The following is a 21,324-nucleotide window of genomic DNA, read 5'->3' as shown; positions in this document are numbered from 1 at the left end:
TAAGTGTGTTATAGTAAAATATATGAGAATAGAATTAAATGTATGAAGTGATATTATTTGTAAATTTTGATGTGAATATTTGAAACAGTATTTAACAATGTTATTTAAATTACTATTTACACTAGGATTTTATATTGTAGAGTTGTTAATTTTTTAAGAAGGTCGGGTTGGTGCGAATTTGCCTTGAAACATATAGAAAAAACCATTCTTAGCTCACCGAATAAACTCCGGCTCGAAGGACCATATATGAAATAGCGCTTGATTCATCCAGGTTATTAAATATCTTCAGCTTAACTTAATTGATTGATACAATGACATCGGCTGATGGTGTCCGGCTGATTTAGTTATAATTATGTTTGAATAATTAATGTAATATAATAACATTTGGTGAAATTAGATAAAGGTCTATTACCATTTACCGCTCAACAATAAATTAGAAATTGGTCTACTACATACCTAGTCTTGCAACCCAAGAACTCTGTTTCTTTGTACCTATAGGATATGTGGTACAGGGAAGGCCAAGGTTGTTTGCCAGAACCAGTCCCACGGAGTCCAGTTGCACGGATCCCCGTTATCAAAGACGTTGCTACTGAATGCTGTCTGCGACGCTATTAATATCTTTATATGTTCGCAGAGTGAGTTCCCAATTGCGAAATTGTGTATCTTATTTAATATTCATTTAATTTTCGACATTATCGTACTATAAGGACTTATAATTTTGTGAATAAATAAATAAATTCGCATAAAAAGCGCGGCCAGTGTGTATAATGTTTTAATGACAAGAATAATTTACGATGTTGTACCTAAGGCATGATTGTTATTTTAATATAATAATTTATTTCTTAGAATACATTTTCTATTTATTAATAGATATTATTTAGTACGTAAAATGTATGAATGACTGGTTTTACAGTGAAATTAAAGTATTAAAAAATCTTTGCTTTTATTTGACATCATCAATCTATGTATGTTTATTAACCTCTCTTAGGATCCTAACTAATTACCAATGGGGTGGCAGTGACGGGCAGCTGATACCCAAGAGATTCAAGTTTTTAGAATTGGGTAGCTAACTAGCCTACGGAACACCCAAAAAAGGCTGTTATCGCAGCCTATGGACACCATTTTAAGGGGATGCGTTGCCGGCCTATGAGGCTACTCTTTCTTTAAACTTTTGGAGGTAGTTTCTCCTAGGGATGATCCCTACCGGGAGTCGATTCCATAGTTCAATACGTATAGTTTGCAAAAGAAAGTGAAGCGGACCGTGGAAGGACCGGACCGTGGACCTTATTATTATAAGAAAATAGGCAGCTTCGCTATAATCTTTGGTCTAAGCCTGAGATTTCTATGTCTGTTTTTTTTTCTAAGATGAGTGACATGGGTTGGTATGACAGATACCTCTCGATGTTTTGCCCTCACCGTACCGGCGAGTGTTAACTGCGCACATAGAAAGTCCATTTCTGCACAGCTGGGGTTCGAACCTATGACCTCAGTGATGAGAATCCCACGCTGAAGTACTAGTTCATCACTGCTTTAATATTGTATATTTGAGGGACAATTGTGATGAGCATTGCTATTCTGAAAGTTCCGATTGCAATTTCTTTTCTATAACGTAATCTCGTAATTTCGAAGTAGGAACCGCTATTGAGTGTTACAGAATAAAACTGTCTTGGAAATAGTCGTGAAAAATAGATTAAAATAGAGAGTTTATTAAAGTTCCATATCGTCAAAGAAAATGCGATTTAATTAACATTTAGTATGTTCAAAGAATAGGCGATGCATTCCATGAAAGTATTAATTTGTATCTTGATTACCATTTTCTATTATCAATTTTTAATTAACACTTTTAATTTTTTTACGAGATTCGAGAATAGTTCAGATTATTTACAATTAGATTTTTTTTGTTTGTTTTTCTTTATTTTGAAACTTTGTATTTAAGTTGTGTGTACAGGATGTCTGTCGGGTCCCCTAGTATAATTTCTATTTTTTTATATTTTATATTTTATTTTTTATTTTTTATATTTATCTTATTTTTAATATAAATAAATAATTCAGTGTCACAAACTTTTTAGGTCTGGGCCTCTTCTGTACCTGTTTCATGACCGCTTGTCAATCTTCTTTATGGCTCTAAGGCAAGCCGATTTCCTCACGATGTTTTCCTTTACCGTTCGAATGGTGCACAACCGGGGTTCTACGATCTCAGGGTCACACGCTGAAGCCTCTAGGCCAAGACTACATACTCAAAATATAATATAATATACGAAATATATTATAGCATGGAAAACATTTTGGGCATTAAAAGAAGTTCTGAAATACGACCTTAAGAGCGGTCAACCCGTCTATTTTTTCATACAAACGCTCGTACGTGATTATGGCGTTCTAACAGATATTTCTTTGAAACTTTTGAACTAATAGGCACCTTGTGCACTATATCTAGGTTTCTATTAAAACGCGAAATCAAAATTTTAAGAAACAAATTCAGTACAAACCTCCAAAAATCAGCCTTTTTGCACAAATTTTTATATGAAGTTTGGGCGTTTATAATGTACTCATTAATTGTAAAGAAATATTTTCAGAGAAACCTTGCAAATGTAATGGAGTTTCTAAATGTAAAACTTTTTTTTTCATAATCTTGTAAGGCTTACGAAAAAACACGTGTTTCTTGGAACAAGTTTTATGAAATTTCCGCACACTCTTTTTCTTTCAATGTTATCGCGTTCTCACTTGCTTGTTAGCCATTTTTATGAATGGCTAATCTATCTATGCTATCTCTTTTCGCTTTACCTCTTGTTCTGACATTGCGCTGGATGAAACAACAAGCTTTTTGGCCATGCTCGCGTTGCCGTTCGTCGCGCGGGGCCTGTAGCAAATTCTGCCTATGGGCTCTTGGTTTGCTAAGGTTTTTAAGTTAAGGATATTTAATAAAACAAAACTGTTTCAAATTAACTTTTCTGGGTTTAATATGGCCGTTGGAGCGCGGGGCCCCTAAATTTGCGGGGCCCATAGCATTTGCTACTCTTGCTATATGGCTAATCCGGCACTGCCCTGTGATTCTGTAACTCACTTCACGAACTCACACAGCGGTTTTCGCATCGGCGGTCGCTCTCAAATCAGTCGTGAAGCAGTCATTTTATGATTTGGCATTCTGAAAAGGTGGGAGCTTGTACTTTATTGTTTATCAGAATGCCAAATCATAAAATGACTGCTTCACGACTGATTTGAGAGAGACCGCCGATGCGAAAACCGCTGTGTGAGTTCGTGAAGTGAGTTACAGAATCGCAGGGCTGCTCTTAAGTATAAAAAGAACAGTCACGGACACATACGGTCATAGGCTCATAAAGAAGATTGAAACTTAAATACAAAGTTAAAAACGGTGTGATACGAAGCCGTACAAACATAAAAGACGTCATAAACAAAAGAGTTAAAGTGGAAATGGGCCGGTCACATTTCCCGCTTTTGTGATGGCAGATGGGTGAAGAAGACCTTGAAATGGCACAGTGGGACGAAGGAGAGGACGCTCAGAGAAGACGAAAGAGGGAAGTGGAAGATTTTGGAGGAGCATGGATTTAGTGTTAGTTATTTAGACTATGTGTTTGCGTGTTGTTCCCGAGAGAATGTAAGTGCGTGCTCCTATTTCACCATGCCTCCTGCTGATAGAGGACAAATCTTTGTTTTTGTTAGGTTATTATTATTAATTACTTAAGATGGCATCTGGAACGTGGTGTAATGGGTGCAATCTCCTTACAAACGTTGTGTAAAAATAACATGGCGATTAAAAAGAGTGGCGGAGAGTTTATTGCCAGTTCTTTTCTTCCGTTCTACGACCTTGATTTGAGAACTGGCACTAAATGTAAAGTTAGAAGCATTTCATATACATTTTTTTTAACGATCATAAGAGTACAATGTGTTACCCATAATATGATTAAATGATTTTTGAATATGAATTTGAATTTAGTGTTGTTTATGGAGAGTGTTCAGAGGAGTTGTTCGGATTAATACATGCAGCTGAGTTTCGTCATCGGACGTCGAGGCAGAGTACGAAATTCCACCCGTATCACCTCGACGTCCGCCGTTCCACAACTGAGCGTTTTTCAAGGCAGTTTTTGCCGCGCACCACCACTTTGTGGAACCAGCTGCCCACTGAAGTATTTCCGAACCAATTCGACTTAGGGTCCTTCAAGAAAAGAGCGTACCAATTCTTGAAAGGCTGGCAACGCACTCGCGAACCCTCTGGCATTGAGAGTGTCCATGGGCGGCGGTATCACTTAACATCAGGTGAGCCTCCTGCCCGTTTGCCCCCTGTTACATAAAAAAAAGGTACTCGAATAAAGGCTTTTTATTTTATGTTTACGAAACTATGAATATGTTTATGGACAATTCTTTTTAACATTATATGCTATGGTAATATTTTTATTACCCATTTAATTTATAAAAAATCTTCATTATTTTTCTATTGTTTATTAATAAATTAAATTACAAAAGTTCCTTAAACCTAATCAACATTTGTTGATATATAATAAATATATTATAACATGCATTGTAGTCACATTAGCCACCTCCAAGTCTCAAAAGGAATTTTAACAAATGAAGATTCCAACTCCGACAGAATGTTCTCTTCAAATACTTTATCCCCCCCCCCCTTCCTCTTGTCAGCAAAAGTAAGAAAAGCTCTCAAAAATAATAGTACATAAACGTATTCATTTTTTGTAAGAATCCACGAAATGCATTTCGTTTTCAAGCATAGACAATGTGTGGGTAATATGTGTAAAAAAGTAATTACCGTTGACGTAATCACCAAATAAGAAAATCAAAGACCCCCCCTTACCCCTTTAGTGCTTAAGTAATACTTTAACAGCCCCATAGGCTTAATATAAATTAAACCTATAGAATCGTGCATTTAAAAGTTATAAGTACCCTAAAAATTCTCCAGGACATCTTGATTCCCTCTTAACTTGAGGGAAAATCACCCAAAATCACTAATTCTAACGTCGGATTCTATCGAATATAATCAACTGTGTAATTTGCAACAAAATGGTTGCTAGTTTTTTGTGATTTCAAATGTTTAAGACAATTATTATAATAACATCAGAGAATATAGTATTGTCGTTCATTAACATAACTTTTATACATTTAAAGAAAACAGTTTTTTACCGGTACACTAAGTTTATTATTATAAACTTATAATAATTTTACATAATTAAAAAAAATTCCGACGTTTCGCGTCCTTTACAGCGTGCGTGGTCACAACATAACTTCAATCCGGTAAAAAGTGTTTTCTTTAAATCAGAGAATATGTTACCCACTATAATTTTATTTGTAAAAACGTTTTAAACATTAAGAAAGAAAAATTTATTCGGTCATATATAAAAAAAATATTGACGGAACCCACACACTACACAGTTATTGCCTCTCCATTAGAAGACACTAGAGCAGCTCCTTGAGTGGCGCGAGCGGTTCAAATGATGGATATTTAACTAAGTATTTTTAATGTGACAACGTCTTATAATTCGATGGACTCACGAAAAACATGACTCATGCGGTGTTATCTCTGAGGCGTTCCATTTAAGGCTTGAAGTGCAAGCGAGAGCGCGGAACGAGCGACAAAGAGGCACAATCGGCCTCCGCGTTTGGCAGCGTTCGTTCGTTAAAACATTGACATAATTGTATTTATGCGTACAAATAAATGTAACTTGATCAATTCATTAATTTATTTGATAGATATTTTAAAATATCTATCAAATAAATAAAATCAAAATTTTCTTTTGAATGCAACCATTCCATCAGTATTTTCTTATGACGTTGTCACGTTCAACTATCGTCAGTAAACCGACTTTACAGACAACCGATTTTTTTTAAAGGGTTGTATAAGAAGATACCACAACAGCAACTTCGTGCTTTAGCACGCATATCTATGTGCAATTAACACTAAAGTTAATTGAAGAAAAACAGACCCACATCTTCTGTCCAGGAGGTCTATAAACATATGCTAAAAAGAAAAGCATCATAGTGTGATGTTCACTTTGATCATCTATGTGGGTTCACTTTGTTCGCTGGGTTCGTGATCCTCTATCTCATCAGGTTCGTGGATGATGTCTCGGCGTCTTCGCGTTCTTCGGTTGCGAAATTCTGTGAACTGCCTTCCGAGTGTATCATCTAGAAGATCCGGTTTTCGACGTCGCTCCTCAACGCTTGTGATTGATATGTTGGATGCTGTCATTGGGATCTGGTCGTCTTCCTTGTCCTCATCAACTTCCTGGAAATAAATAGAAGCTGTTAGCAGCAGTTAACAGTGTTGGTTTAGTGACTTGAGAGTGTGAATCAAGTCAAAATCATTTATTCATATAACTCTGAGTTTAATACAGAATATATAATAGTTAAAAAAAACTAAAAAACACGCTTTTAAAGCACATCAAACTAAAAAGTGAAAAATAATTCCTAATTTAGGCTGAAAATGGTAATGAACAAAAAATACTGGTATTATTGTAAAAAAGCGTGGGTTGCTCGATAGACGAAAAATATGGCACAGAGCGCCCCACGCTACCAGTTTTTTTAAACTATTATTAATTTTTTTATTTTTTAGTTACATTTTTTTTCAGATTATTGCATTGTCATCGATCTTTGACAGGTGCGCAAAGTTTGAATTAAATCTGTCCGTTAAAAGTGGGTCAAAATCGAGTCCGAAGGAGTCGGTTACATACATACATACAGGTGAAGCTAATATAAAGCGTGTAAAAATTCAAAAACCTAAAAAGTTTTAATCCCGGAAAACAATTATAACAATATTTAAAAAATCCCAATTCAGCCGACTGACATTCCAATAAATAACTTTTACATTTACTGTAATACATGCATTTTTCTAATAGGCAAGTTACACACGCCGTCGACTCTTAGGCATGCCGGTTTCCTCATGATGTTATTCTTCACCATACGAGTTAATTGGACAGATACCATGGAGAGTGTTCAGTGGAGTTGTTCGGACTAACTGTTCATCATCGGACGTCAAGGCAGAATATAAAATACCATCCCTATCACGAACCCTCGTTCCACAACAGCCTTGCGATTCTGTAACTCACTTTTCGAATTCACACAGCGGTTTTAGCAGCGGCGGTCGCGCTAAAATCAGTAGTGAAGCAATCATTATATGATTTGGCATTTCGATAAACAATAAACTACAAGCTTCCTCCTTATCAGTTCGAAAAGTGAGTTACAGAATCGCAAGGCTGATCGTTTAAAGGCAGTTTGCCGCGCACCACCACTATGTGGAACCTGCTGCTAGAACTATTTCCGAACCAATTCGACTTAGGATCCTTCAAGAAAAGATCATACCGATTCTTGAAAGGCCGGCACGCACTTGCCAATGTCCTCGTTTGCCTCTTATTTGATAAATATATAGGTACAACCTCATGTCAAGGCCAACTGTGGAACTTTATATGTCGACTCACCTTAATTTCAGCAAATGTGACAGGCATAGTGCGATGTCTCTGTCGTGGCTCGGTGCGTTTGCGTCGCCTGCCGCGTGTAAGCGCTGATGCTGCAGCAGGGTAAACAGCCTCCATACTCCTAAAAAACGTTGGATTTTTTAAACATCAGAGTCTTTGAACTACGCCAATTAAGTTATTAGATCAACAGTCATGAATATCATTCGCAAACATGCTACCTGAATATTATAAGGCTTTTATTTAAAAATAAAAATATATTTGTTATGGAACATCACTTATTCCACGTCATTAAATTTGAAACGGTAGACCTCCCTACTCATTGGCAAAGAAGACAGAGGGTGTAGGCCGAGAGAAAAACACTCTCGGTACTCTTTTAAAATAGCAATTCATCAAACAACACTTATTTTAAAACAAATGAATTATTAGAAGTAGCCTGTCTAGAACTAGTCCCAGGCCCTTGTATCAACTAGATAATCGTTAACTTTATAGTAAACCTTTTTACACAGCTTTTCTTCAATACATTTCTTAAATTTATTATTTGTAATAGTTAAACTCTAATGGAATAGAAACATAATTTTACTAATAATAATTCAAGATTTAAGTTGACGCCTCACAGTACCGATGACCCAAGAGCTGGTGCTTTCCTAGCTCAACGAAGATCACAATACAGCGAGGAAATGCATTAAAGGTACACTCCCACACGGACCTTTTAAATTCATTTTAGTTTTCTATTTATCCGTTTTCAATTAGTAGAAAAAACTTATGAGCAGTGTTAGCCTTAGCTTAGCGACTCTCATCCCTGAGGTCGTAGGTTCGATCCCCGGCTGTGTACCAATGGACATTTATGCGCATTTAACATTCGCTCGAATGGTGAAGGAAAACATTATGAGTAAAACTTGCATTAGACCCAAAAATTCGGCGGCGTGTCTCAGGCACACTGCCTATTAGATTGACAAATGATTGCCTATTAGAGTTACAGAAATCTGAGGCCCTGACCTAAAAAGGTTGTAGCGCCACTGATTTTTTAAACTTATACAGAAAATCTACGCCTTACAAATTTAAAGTACCTACTCATTTGCTTTTTACCTATTATATGTGATTTATCAGTTTTAGTTGAAATTGAATTACCCTTTGTTAAAGAAAAACTACAAATGAAAATAAGCATTAAACGAAAGCGTTTAAGATTTAAAGTATATGAGCAATGCTATTTTTAATCTCAACGCTTAAACATGAAGGGAATCAATACTTACATCTATTTTGGTACAGTTTCCACAGCAATTACACACTAGAACACAGATACACACACGTGTTAAACACAATAATCCCTTATTATGACATAATGCAACGCGCGAAGCGACCTACCCATTTATGCAAATCAGGCAAACTGAGTAATTCATCGCTTTTTTTCAGCGAGAAATTTGTTTGGCTTACAATGGCGTTCTGCCAAGTTCCCTCGAGGCCGAATTTATAAACAAACTCGAATGGTGTGTAAACAAAATTCGATAAATGCGGATAGAACATGATGTCACATTACCTAAATCGTACAAAGTCTGTACAAGATATATAATATATACATACATATATACAGTATATATATATATACTATATATACATTTGAGAGGGAGCCACCCAGGACTGGACTCCGATTAGGTAAGGGCTCATGCCGGGTCCTAATATTAGTGATAGTGAACTAGAACTAGAACTCTCTTTAGGTAGAAAGGGCCCATGAAGGCCCCTAATGTTAGTGAATGTGCGATGATAGGGCCGTGATTAAAAAGTGTTATATTTAAAGACTTTTAAACATATTAAAAAATCACCTTGTTTCTATGCCCGTACGAATCAAGGCTGTACATTTGAGAGGAAGCCACCCGGGACCGTACTCTCTTTAGGTAGAAAGGGCCCATGAAGGCCCCTAATGTTAGTGATAGTGCGATAATAGGGCCGTGCTTAAAAAGTGTTATATTTAAAGACTTTTAAATATATTAAAAAATCACCTTGTTTTTTGCCTGTACGAGTCAAGGCTGTACATTTGAGAGGTAGCCACCCGGGACTGGACTCCATTGAGGTAGCGCAATGTCCAATGCTGGGCCCTAATATTAGTGATAGTGCGATGATAGAGCCGTGATTAAAAAGTGTTATATTTAGAGACTTTTAAACATATTAAAAATCACCTTGTTTTTTGCCTGTACGAGCCAAGGCTGTACATTTGTGAGGAAGCCACCCAGGACTGGACTCCGATTAGGTAAGGGCTCATGCCGGGCCCTAATATTAGTGATAGTGCGTTGATAGGGTCGTGATTAAAAAGTGTTATATTTAGAGACTTTTAAACATATTCAAAAATCACCTTTTTTCTTTGCCTGTACGAGTCAAGGCTGTACATTTGTGAGGAAGCCACCCAGGACTGGACTCCGATTAGGTAAGGGCTCATGCCGGGCCCTAATATTAGTGACAGTGCGATAATAGGGCAGTGATTGAAAAGTGTTATATTTAAAGACTTTTAAATATATTAAATAATCACCTTGTTTTTTGCCTGTACGAGTCAAGGCTGTACATTTGAGAGGATGCCACCCGGGACTGGACTCCATGTAGGTAGCGCAAGAGCCAATACCGGGCCCTAATATTAGTGATAGTGCGTTGATATGGCCATGATTAAAAAGTGTTATATTTAAAGACTTTTAAATATATTAAATAATCACCTTGTTTTTTGCCTGTACGAGTCAAGGCTGTACAGTTGAGATGAAGCCACCCGGGACCGGACTCTCTTTAGGTAGAAAGGGCCCATGATGGCCCCTTATGTTAGTGATAGTGCGATAATAGGGCAGTGATTGAAAAGTGTTATATTTAAAGACTTTTAAATATATTAAATAATCACCTTGTTTTTTGCCTGTACGAGTCAAGGCTGTACATTTGAGAGGATGCCACCCGGGACTGGACTCCATGTAGGTAGCGCAAGAGCCAATACCGGGCCCTAATATTAGTGATAGTGCGTTGATATGGCCATGATTAAAAAGTGTTATATTTAAAGACTTTTAAATATATTAAATAATCACCTTGTTTTTTGCCTGTACGAGTCAAGGCTGTACAGTTGAGATGAAGCCACCCGGGACCGGACTCTCTTTAGGTAGAAAGGGCCCATGATGGCCCCTTATGTTAGTGATAGTGCGATAATAGGGCAGTGATTGAAAAGTGTTATATTTAAAGACTTTTAAATATATTAAATAATCACCTTGTTTTTTGCCTGTACGAGTCAAGGCTGTACATTTGAGAGGATGCCACCCGGGACTGGACTCCATGTAGGTAGCGCAAGGGCCAATACCGGGCCCTAATGTTAGTGATAGTGCGATGATAGGGCCGTGATTAAAAAGTGTTATATTTAAAGACTTTTAAACATATTAAAAAATCACCTTGTTTTTTGCCTGTACGAGTCAAGGCTGTACATTTGAGAAGAAGCCACCCGGGACTGGACTCCATGTAGATAGCGCAAGGGCCAATACCGGGCCCTAATATTAGTAATAGTGCGATGATAGGGCCGTGATTAAAAAGTCTTTAAATATATTAAAAAATCGCCTTGTTTCTTTGCCTGTACGAGTCAAGGCTGTACATTTGAGAGGAAGCCACCCAGGACTGGACTCCATGTAGGTAGCGCAAGGGCCAATACCGGGCCCTAATGTTAGGGATAGTGCGATGATAAGGCCATGAATAAAAAGTGTTATATTTAGAGACTTTTAAACATATAAAAATCACCTTGTTTTTTTGCCTGTACTAGCTAAGTCTGTACATTTTGCTGACTCAGGCTTTTTAGTTTTATAAGCCTGGTAATTACCTGACTAGGAGTTATGCTCCGAGAGTATAGACAGACGCAGGCACTCTCTTCATCATTAACATAGCACTAGATATTTATTATAATTAGCATTTATTAATTTATTATACGAGAATATCTCCATTGCGCTAAAAGCCGGCAACAATGGCATGTACAGAAACTAAAGATTCCCAACTTTGTCTTCAACATTTTTAAATCACTTAACATAAGGAAGAAAAGAACAATTTTTTTATACATAATAAAAAAAGATGTTTACTGAAAAAAGTGCACTAGCCCCCAAGAATCCCTGTGTCGGGGTCAGCTACGCTCATCCACTTGACATATCAACGGTACTTGACGTAATAATTTCTACATAACGTCACTGTAGGAGGATAACCTCGTATGTCAAAAAACCATTTAGGTACTTTTTATTCTTAGACTCTTATGTCATTTAACTGGTATAATCATGAAGTAAAGGTGCGTACAGACTATATAACATAACATGTTATACAACATTGCTATACAACATGTTTCAGATAATGTGAACACTGAATGTTATAAAACATGTTATAATAACATGTTATTGATATGTATGCTAGGACGAACCCAGTATTTACGTTTTTTTGTTTTTCTTTTGTTATTTAAAATGGTTATATAACATTGTTATATTGCATTGTTATTCTAATGTGTACAGTATTGTTTTATGTTATAATGTTGAATAACAAGGTTAGGTACATAATGTGGACGAGTTATAAAACACAAGTTATATAATATGTTACATAGTCTGTACGCACCCTAAGGACTTATGTTATTAATAAATAAGTCGTTTTTACCATCCAAAACTATGGACACATAATAATATTTAAACGAACACTGACGTAATTAAACATTTTTTTCGTTTCCTGCAATGTTTGGTTCTCTGGACATACGAGGTTATCATTCTACAGCGATGATTACACTTACATTTTATAATTAAACTACTGTTGCTCAAGAATATTTTCCGTTTCAGCATAGGATAGGTTTATATGATGTTTATTGTTATTGAATTAAGTTTTAAATCGATAGTGAAATTTACATGATTTTAAAAACAAAGAGGAATTCGTTATACGCATAAGGGTGAATAAGGGTCTGTTTATTTATTTTGTAATGCAACAGATAACATAAGTCGTATATAATAAAAAAGGGTGCGTGTACTTATGTAGGCGCGTAAGTTATACTTCTTTGGCATTATTAAAAATAGTTTTTGATGGATGCAAATAATTAATTACAATTAAATAACTAAAGACTGGAAAAGGAGTCATTATAGTTAATAAAGTTCAGTTTACATTTGAAAAATTAAATAAATAAATATTTATTATTATTCTCTTACATTGTGTAACATAAATTCTATTATTATTCGAATGTTGTTTTTAAATTATGTCCAATGCCGTAGCATCTTCCGTGGGCAACTTCATTCTGTTAATTTTGTGTCACGGTGCGCGCGCATCGTAAAATTTCACTCTCATCAATTTAAATGACTGAAAACCTTGTCCTACAAAATCTGAAAATATCCACAGACAATTTGTAATATAGCAAGACCCTGTAGGTTCCAAAGCCATTTCACGACCTCAAATTCTCTACGTATATTTCATTTATCTTTAGGCGCGAAACGAGCTGATTCTTCAGGATGTATTTCCTGACCAAACAAAGAATCTATTAGTACGGAGTTTGATCGATCGAGTCGTAAACTTGACCAGTTAAACACTCGTGTATGTCATATATATACATATATCAAACGATTTTTGAAGTGAAACTTCTTTAGGCGCATGAGGGTAAAATTTTTACGGATACGTCACGAAGCTGTGACGCGTTTTTGTCGAAGAAAAGGGAGAGAACGATTGAGAGAGAGAGAAGGGCGAATTACCATATAGAAATTCTATTTTTAAAATTAAAATTTCGTAAAGATTTATTGAAATCTCAAATGAAGAATTGTAAATTAAAATGCCATGTGTTTTTATTATCGAAGAAATAAATTTAAAAAATTAAATTTATCATTTGTATTAATTTTTTACTCTTTTAATATTTTAATGACAATTAATTCATTAAATTCCTAACCTTTCTTCCTTTTTCCCTCCCTCTAAGTCTCGGAAATTTTTAGATTTGTATAAATATGAACAAGAGTTTAAAAAAATTAGTTTGCCAAAGAAGTTTCACTTCTGACATGACGTGTACTTTGTACGCACGCACTTTTTCATTAAGGAGAAGGCAATGCGATATCCCCATTTCTACTTGGCTTCAGAAATTTTTAAGACACGCCTTGCGTACCTATTTCCGAAACGTGGGCTTGTCTTCAAGGCTAAGGAGGGACGAAAGGCTACCTAAAAGTTCAGTAGCATACTTGCAACCTGGTGTTTCTGCTAGCACTGCAAGTAACCGGCTCATTTGCCTCCGGTCCCAAAAAAAAACGTTTATATAATATCTTTGACTGTACTTAGAATTATAATAGCATAAATGTGTGAATGAAACTATAGGGGTTCTTAGGTCTTGATTAAATGAAGCCCTTGCAAGTTAAATCTAGATGTTACCGCCTATGTGTTGAATCAGGCATTTTAACAACTTTCTGTAATAATTAAAAGACCCATCAGAGTAGTTCAGTGGTCAGTATAAATGAGTTCCAAATGTTAAAACATGCTAGAAAATAAATACCCGTCATCCAAGATTTCTACTGTAGCTAAGAAAAAGGGCTGATGACCTTCGACAGTAGATAATTTATTTCGAATTTACGATACCAATGACAAGCATATATTATATAGGTACTTACGTCAAACTTAGAACTCTCCCTTTTGCGTCAACGTTAAAAATACGGCTATATTTAAATATAAATACAGGTATTATGCTGCAAATGTATGTAAGTATGTACTATGTTGGTTTTGTCATTAGATTGTATAAATACATTTTTGTACACAATATTTCCATTAATATATTAGCAGCTGTAAAGTATAAAATCCACCTAAAACTGTCTTGTGTCGTGGTTTTACATAGTTGTTAGTATTATGATTTTAATTAAGCTTAAAAGTGCTTATCAAACGTTTTGAAGCGGTTAACTTGTACTTCCTTAAAATTAAAAATTTTACAGATTATTTCATGTTTATTGATTTTAAAGTCAAAGTCATTGTGTCATTGTGGAACTCCGTCAACGTCACACGATACACTTTTTAAAATATATGACTACTAAGTTGACAAATGACAATTACCATCAATTCACAAAAATAATTCACGAAAATATTTTTAGTTATAGAATTTTGCCCTATTTTGTTTTAAGCTGTACGCTTTATACTGAATATTTTTGTTGTTATTAATTCAAACGTATTTATTTAAAAACATTCACTATGAGTTATATGTTGGGACATTTGCATAATGGCTGGCAAGTCGATCAAGCCATTCTTTCGGAAGAAGATCGTGTTGTGGTAAGCAAAATTTTTATGCTAACGCAACTTCCCGTACTGAAATCCGTGAAAAAACATTGTATGCCTACAAATACATATATATATATACATATATTGTATTTACATTTAAATTTTGATACTATAAAGAACCAAAATGTAAGAGATTTGCGAAATCAATTAATTATTATATATCAATTTTTGTTTTTAGGTGATACGGTTTGGTCATGACTGGGACCCAACCTGCATGAAAATGGATGAAGTGTTATACAGTATTGCAGAAAAAGTAAAGAATTTCGCTGTAATTTACCTTGTAGACATCACAGAAGTCCCTGATTTCAATAAAATGTAAGTATTATTATTTGCACACATTGTAGGCAATACCGTCTTCACCATAAGGGCACACGGGGACCGTGCCCAGGGCCAGTCTCAGGGGGCCCCGAAGGACCGACAATTTCTCTCACATTTATTCTCAAAACATTTTTAACGGGCACATTACACTTTTTTCACAAATCAGTAATCTTATCAGAAGGTATTTACAAGGCATATACTACGCCATTATATCGTTCACTGCGCCTATTGCTACTGTACTAATTAATAAGGATATAATAGAAGACTCAACAGAAATCTCGAATGAAACCGTTATTGTAATCGTAACCAAAAAACCAGCAGCATTCTAATATCATTAATGACATAATATATCATACTGTATTTGATTATGAACTAATTTTTTTTTATTATAGGTAATTAGCTTTTTTTACTTTCCAAAAGGGCCCCAAATTCTTGTGTCCCCAATGGCCCCAGCCTAGTTTAAGACGGCCCTGATTGTAGGTGTTTGTAAATATTATAATATGTCATTTATTTCAGTAAGATACCGTATATTAGAAAACCTTTATCAGTTTCATAATGTGTTATTGAAACACATCAAATTTCATTTTTTTTAATTTACAGGTACGAATTGTACGACCCCTGCACAGTGATGTTTTTCTTCAGAAACAAACACATAATGATTGATCTTGGAACGGGTAATAATAACAAAATCAATTGGACATTAGAAGATAAGCAAGAAATGATAGATATTATAGAGACAGTATACAGAGGGGCCAGGAAAGGCCGTGGTTTAGTAGTCTCACCAAAGGACTATTCAACTAAATATAGATATTGAGAATTTATTGTATTTATTTTGGATTATATCTTTGACTTTCCAATGTTTGGATGTGAATGGTGACTTTTGATCTAAGATATGTGTCAAAAGAAATTGAGACCGGTCTTTATAAAATTTGTTTCAAGACTTCATAAAGAATATGGAAACAATTTTGTCTTTTATCTTAACAATCCTTATTTTCTTAAACTATCTTCATGTTTAAATAAAATTCATTTTAATTGAAGGGCTTGTTTGTCTGTTCTGTTGTCTCTGTTCTTGCCCTGTTGAGACAGATTCAGACCAATAGCTAACAATCAGTAGAGTATACAAAAGTAAAGTACTATTTAGATAAAAAAAATTAACACAGACTAACAAATTATGATGATTAAACTACTATGTGTATCTTAATTTTTAAAAATTTAAATAACTCCGTAGTAGCTTATATAAAAAAACCAAACACTAAACGCAATTCTCGTCGAGCAAGTTAACTATGTAATCATGTCGAAACCGCGTTCAAATTATATGAAGTAGTCTATTAAGCACGAGAGTGTGCAATTATTTTATCAATCCGTCTAATATTCGTAATATTATCGTCTTTAACCAATTTAAAAGGGCATTAAAGATAGGTACCTACATCTCAGAATGAGCCTAGTAGACTAACATTAGGATGAAGGCGACGTGTATCTCGTTCGTATTAAGTTTCTCATGTAAAAAAAATATTTTGTAATAAGAAATAATGTTATTTAAACAAAAACTGCCATTATTACATTCAAGAACTATAGTAAATTTGATGATTTAGGCCTTAGGGTTCTTCTCAGAACACTTCGATATCGCTATCGATAACGCTAATGAACTGTTATTTTCAGAACACATTATCGTACTTATCTTACGAAAACGTTTATAAACTGTCCTTTTCAGTCGTACACGGACTATGGTATAGACTAGGCATCAGCGTACAGCGTGTGAGATAGCGAATGATTGACATAATATGTCGTATTTACAGTTTTAATTCATTAAAGATTGCTTATTATTGACCAAAATACACATTCGAATGAATAATTCTTGAACAAAGTTACTGAGTCGTGACAAAATAAGCTACTTACCGATCAAAGATGTTTGGTTCTTTACGTTCACTATAGCTTTTACAGCCAATTATGCAACAATTCACAATGACTGACACTTTAAATACACCTCTTATAAGGATAAAGTCTTAAAATATGGTTTGACTTGGGTTTCACAGGTTTATCAGTAAGCGGTGAAAACTTGTTTACCACCAAGGGCTCGGTGTAATAAAACCCGATACGCAAATAGAGACAGAAAAACTGATACTCTGTTTCGCTCGCACTTAAGTATTTCACGTTAATGCCTTCTCTCTTTAGTTATAATTGTTATTTTAGAAGCTCATCTAGTTCTATACTCTATCTACGTTTTCAGTACATACCTATTACCGTGTCTTACGACAACGATGACAACTGTTCTTTTCAGAACACACGACCGTTTCTTTAACTCTTGATCTGTTCTTGTCAGAACACATCACCGTTTAACTACGACACGTTAACTAATCACCTACATGCGTGGGTTCTATTCTAGTAAACTTATCACTATTTTTGTATACATACATAATATTTTCACAAATATATTGCGAGGGATAGGAATGTATATTAATTTCCTTGAATTTATCTCTGAGATTCCCTACATTTTAAATTATAGATTGCACGAATAGCCCTCTTCTGCAGGATAAAAATAGTTTCGACATCAGTAGCATGACCCCATAATAAGCCTGATGATAGCGGCGAGGAAGAAAGGTGCTGCTCGCCCATCGAATGGCGAATCCTCAACTCGAACCATTGACTGGTCCCATGGTCCCAGTTGCTTAGGTCGGGAAGTTTTATTTTAACTCCGTTAGCGCGGTATGACGTCATCAGTGTTCGTAGCGTAAAGGTTTTGCTACAATATCTACATACATACACCTAAAATAACGCCATTGCCTTCTTTAAAAGTTAAATTTCATATTTCGAAAAACCTTCGATAATAAAATCGTGATTCAAGATTCTTTTATTAAAGACTTCTTGGATTAAAGACTATTAATTGCGGTTGTCATTCTCTTAAAACTTCTCAACAGATTATGATAAATATTGGTCTATAAATGTAATAAATTAAACAAGAAGCGTCGTAAAGAAACATTTATTCAGTCTTCAAGAGACAGGTAGTCACGACTAGCAAATGCTTTGTAAAAATACCTTAAATGCCTAAAGGATCGTCACACGATGACAACTTAAAGTTATACAGGTTACCTGAGTCCATACGCCAATTGAGATTCTAGTATCGGCTAAGCAGCTCTCAAATTCCACCAAATCCGTGTTACATTAGTATTGTTAATAGACAGTGGCTCTACCATAGATTTAATATGATTAATTGTTAATGTCAATGTCAATCTGAAAAATGTTTTGGCGCGTAACCACTTTTTTTTTTATATAATTTTATGGCCTGGTAACGTAACCACTATTCGCGCGAATACGATAGAAACACGCAATAGACCTAAGTTGTCTATGGAAACAGTTGGCTAGAAATTTTCACGCAATTATAACAGAGTAAACATTTTATTCAAGGCTCACTAGCCATCAACAACATTTTTCATACAGACACAGACGCATTGACATGGTAGAGTTACATAATAGATAAATAGGAATGGAAGGGCCTATGGGCGAACTACTGGGAACCAATACTGCGGCTTTGATTCAAATTTCAGATAGTAGTCACCCCATTACACTGTCAAATCAAAGTATTCATTGTATTTCCATATACTATGTTTGACCGTTCAGTCACCAACGTCGTATATTGGCCTTTTTTTGCGCCTGATATTTTCATGCACAAGGCAATGTAATGGGTAGACTCCAAATCAAAATCTATGAAGTTAAATGCCTGCTTGTGGTGTCTTCATTCCCTATTTATCTATTACGTAGTAACATTATATCTCCATTACCGTAAACGCAAGACATATGACAACGCAATAATGGCGCAATTACAATTGTCGAGTGTTTAAAACATCTTGCCTTTTGGTTATGGTATCATTAACACACGCCCATTTGCACTAAATCCATTATGACAGTAAGAAAATAAAAAACAAAAAAAACACATTAAAACTAAAATAACCTAAATAACTAAATTAGGAACCTTAAATTTTGCCCAATCTTTAGTGCAAATAGGTATAAAGGCCGATTTACATTATCTTAGTGTTTAGGAGAGTGCTTTAGTACAACTTAAAAGGCAAGTTCTTTAGCGTAGCGTTTACTAAAGCAAGTAGCGTTTACATGTTTCAACTAAAGTACTATCCTAAAGCACTCTCCTAAACACTAAGATAATGTAAATCGGCCATAAGGCTCGAACTTCAAAACGTATACAAGTCACAGACTACGCCATCGAATATGAAATCGTGACGTAATCCATCATGTATGATTGGCGCCAATTTAACAAGCGACGTTTTCAAAATGGCGTACAATCAAAATAAATTACCAAACTAGGGACGTTCCTTAAATCCTCTTTTATCACGTTAGACGGAAATGGAATAGTTGTAAAAATATAATTCTAAATTGTGAATATATGAAATATAAATTAATTTTAAATGTCTTGGTTAAATCAAAAGGGTCATAGATTGACCTTGGGAAGGTTATTACTTATTATCTCTTGTTTTGAATTGTCAAAATAGAAATATTTTAAATTTAGAATTTTTCAGACAAATAATTGCAATGAATTTTTGACTTGTTGACGTTTTGAAATACGGTCACGCCATGAGCATTATCTGTGGAGCCATTAAAAAAACTTCATTTGTAGCAAAGTTTATTTTAGTTGTAACATACAATCTGTAATAATAAGTTTGTTCAATTACAAAAACAGTATCTATGGAACAAAATACACATGACTTGTCATTTCATACTGTATTTTTATGTCCGTTTCTTGAAAGAAGTTATCTAAAAGACTAGAAAGTTACGAATCTTAAAGAAAACGACACGTAGTAATTGCGAATGGTATTTATAACAGACGGTAAAAATAACTATTCAACCTGACCGATTAAAAGTGTTATTTAACAAGCAAAACAAAGTTTAAAGATTCTTACCAATGAAATCTATCGTGTGCCTAACAAACTAATTGTCTCTGAGAGTCATTAAATCGCGTCTTTAAAAATAATAACTTACATTACCTTGACAAATACACAGCTGATCAAAATCCGCCATCTTGTCTGTCAATAAGTTTCGCGGTAAAATTTCGAGATACGTTTAACAATTCGATTTATCGGTAAAAATATTTCAAACATGAGTTTTTATTTCCCAATCCGTAATTTCCCGCCAATTTCCATTAGTCAATTGTCAAACTTCATTCGAGAACGGACATTACATCGGTTTGTTCACATTTGATAATGGCCCGGTGATGTGAAACCATGACTAGACATCACCAAACACATCTTCTGTTACAACATTTAATAAACTTTAATATCAGAGTCCATTGTAAAAGCGAGGTCACCTTACCTTGTAAAATATAGCTTGCTCTTGTTTTCTTCGTTTTCCTTGAAACTAAAACCTTACGGAAACTTGACAGCTTCATGCTTTTGAATACGTCAATGTCAAGTTTTGACAGCTGGAATGGATCGACTTAACGATGCTTTGTTTGCCAAAATGTCTTTCTTAAACAAATTTTGACATACAGTTCTGTAATCTATCTGTTGACGTATTGTCTATGACCAACCAGTGATCAATTTTCTCTGGATTTAACCACAAATAAAGCTATATTTTACAAGTACACGATTATAATGGCAATTTAAAAAGTGGTTGCGTTTCCTTTTTACTTATCTTAAAAATTACATTTATCTTACATTGCCGTATAACCGTAATATCGTATATAGCAGTTAATATCTTAGTAACGTCAAAATAAGTTTTGACAGCTTGGACTTTTTTTTTGCATAATCTGTGTAATGGGGTTGAATGGGGTTTTATCATTTCTAATATTAGTATTTTTTTCTTTATATTTGGGGCACGATTTATTTTTAGGGTACAATCAATAATGCGATTACCCTTTAAGTTTATGCAAAGGTTTAGTTTAAACATTTTAGTTAGTTTCAAGTTACTTAGATATAACTGACTATAAACGATAATTTAGTTGTTCTGCTCATCATCGTTGGGGGGATTGATGTGCCAATCGTGGGGGGCAGGGGCCCAGATGGAAGCCAAAGAGCGGAACGGGTCATAAGGTCGAGGGGCCTGTTGGGCGAAGCCGGGGGGCGGACGCATGGGGGCGCCACCCCAACACCAAGCATTGTTTGCCCCCCATACGGACCCAATATTGTTGTATGTTGGGGTCTCGTCTGGAAATATTTATACTCAGTTAAACCAATATACCTTAGGGAGCGTTCAAGTATTACGTCACGCAATGATCACCTCTCCCCCCATGTAACGCGCCGTAACGTTTTTCTGTACCCAATAGTAAAACGTTTCGTGACCACCCAGTGACTTTTTATACCTAAAAGTTACC

At 35.1% G+C, this 21,324-nt stretch overlaps 3 protein-coding genes across 4 annotated transcripts in view; 1 reads left to right on the top strand and 2 right to left on the bottom strand.

The window, feature by feature from the left end:
* Positions 1 to 5,754: 5,754 nt before the first annotated feature.
* LOC125061819 lies at positions 5,755 to 8,872 on the bottom strand. Its single transcript, XM_047667432.1, has 3 exons — positions 8,687 to 8,872; positions 7,440 to 7,557; positions 5,755 to 6,250 (listed from the first exon to the last, which is right to left on the bottom strand). Coding segments are annotated over exons 1-3 (345 nt in total). The 5' UTR covers positions 8,689 to 8,872; the 3' UTR covers positions 5,755 to 6,025.
* Positions 8,873 to 14,497: 5,625 nt separating this feature from the next.
* On the top strand, positions 14,498 to 15,971 carry LOC125061808 (thioredoxin-like protein 4A). Its single transcript, XM_047667410.1, has 3 exons — positions 14,498 to 14,681; positions 14,869 to 15,005; positions 15,609 to 15,971. Exons 1-3 carry the CDS (start codon positions 14,604 to 14,606, stop codon positions 15,820 to 15,822), a joined length of 429 nt encoding a protein of 142 aa, XP_047523366.1. The 5' UTR covers positions 14,498 to 14,603; the 3' UTR covers positions 15,823 to 15,971.
* A 3,650-nt stretch (positions 15,972 to 19,621) lies between these two features.
* LOC125061943 (transmembrane protein 131 homolog) overlaps positions 19,622 to 21,324 on the bottom strand; it is a 45,684-nt gene continuing 43,981 nt past the window's right edge. For both annotated transcript variants that reach the window (XM_047667577.1, XM_047667578.1), the window contains exon 22: positions 19,622 to 21,157. In XM_047667577.1, coding sequence (XP_047523533.1) covers positions 20,949 to 21,157 — 209 coding nt within the window. In that variant the 3' untranslated portion in view covers positions 19,622 to 20,948. The remainder of the gene's footprint in view (positions 21,158 to 21,324) is intronic.

This window comes from Pieris napi, chromosome 24 (genome assembly GCF_905475465.1).
Source record: "Pieris napi chromosome 24, ilPieNapi1.2, whole genome shotgun sequence".
NCBI classification, from domain to species: domain Eukaryota; kingdom Metazoa; phylum Arthropoda; class Insecta; order Lepidoptera; family Pieridae; genus Pieris; species Pieris napi.
Note: the sequence above shows the minus strand (reverse complement) of the source record. Positions and strands in the feature narration are given on the sequence as shown.

Coding starts and splice junctions, on each gene's coding strand:
- LOC125061819 (XM_047667432.1), bottom strand. Junction 6,251..7,439: donor TCACATTTGCTGAAATTAAG/GTGAGTCGACAT, acceptor ATTTATTTCCAG/GAAGTTGATGAGGACAAGGA.
- LOC125061808 (XM_047667410.1), top strand. CDS start 14,604: ATGAGTTATATGTTGGGACATTTGCATAATGGCTGGCAAGTCGATCAA. Junction 14,682..14,868: donor CGGAAGAAGATCGTGTTGTG/GTAAGCAAAATT, acceptor TTTTGTTTTTAG/GTGATACGGTTTGGTCATGA. Junction 15,006..15,608: donor GTCCCTGATTTCAATAAAAT/GTAAGTATTATT, acceptor TTTAATTTACAG/GTACGAATTGTACGACCCCT.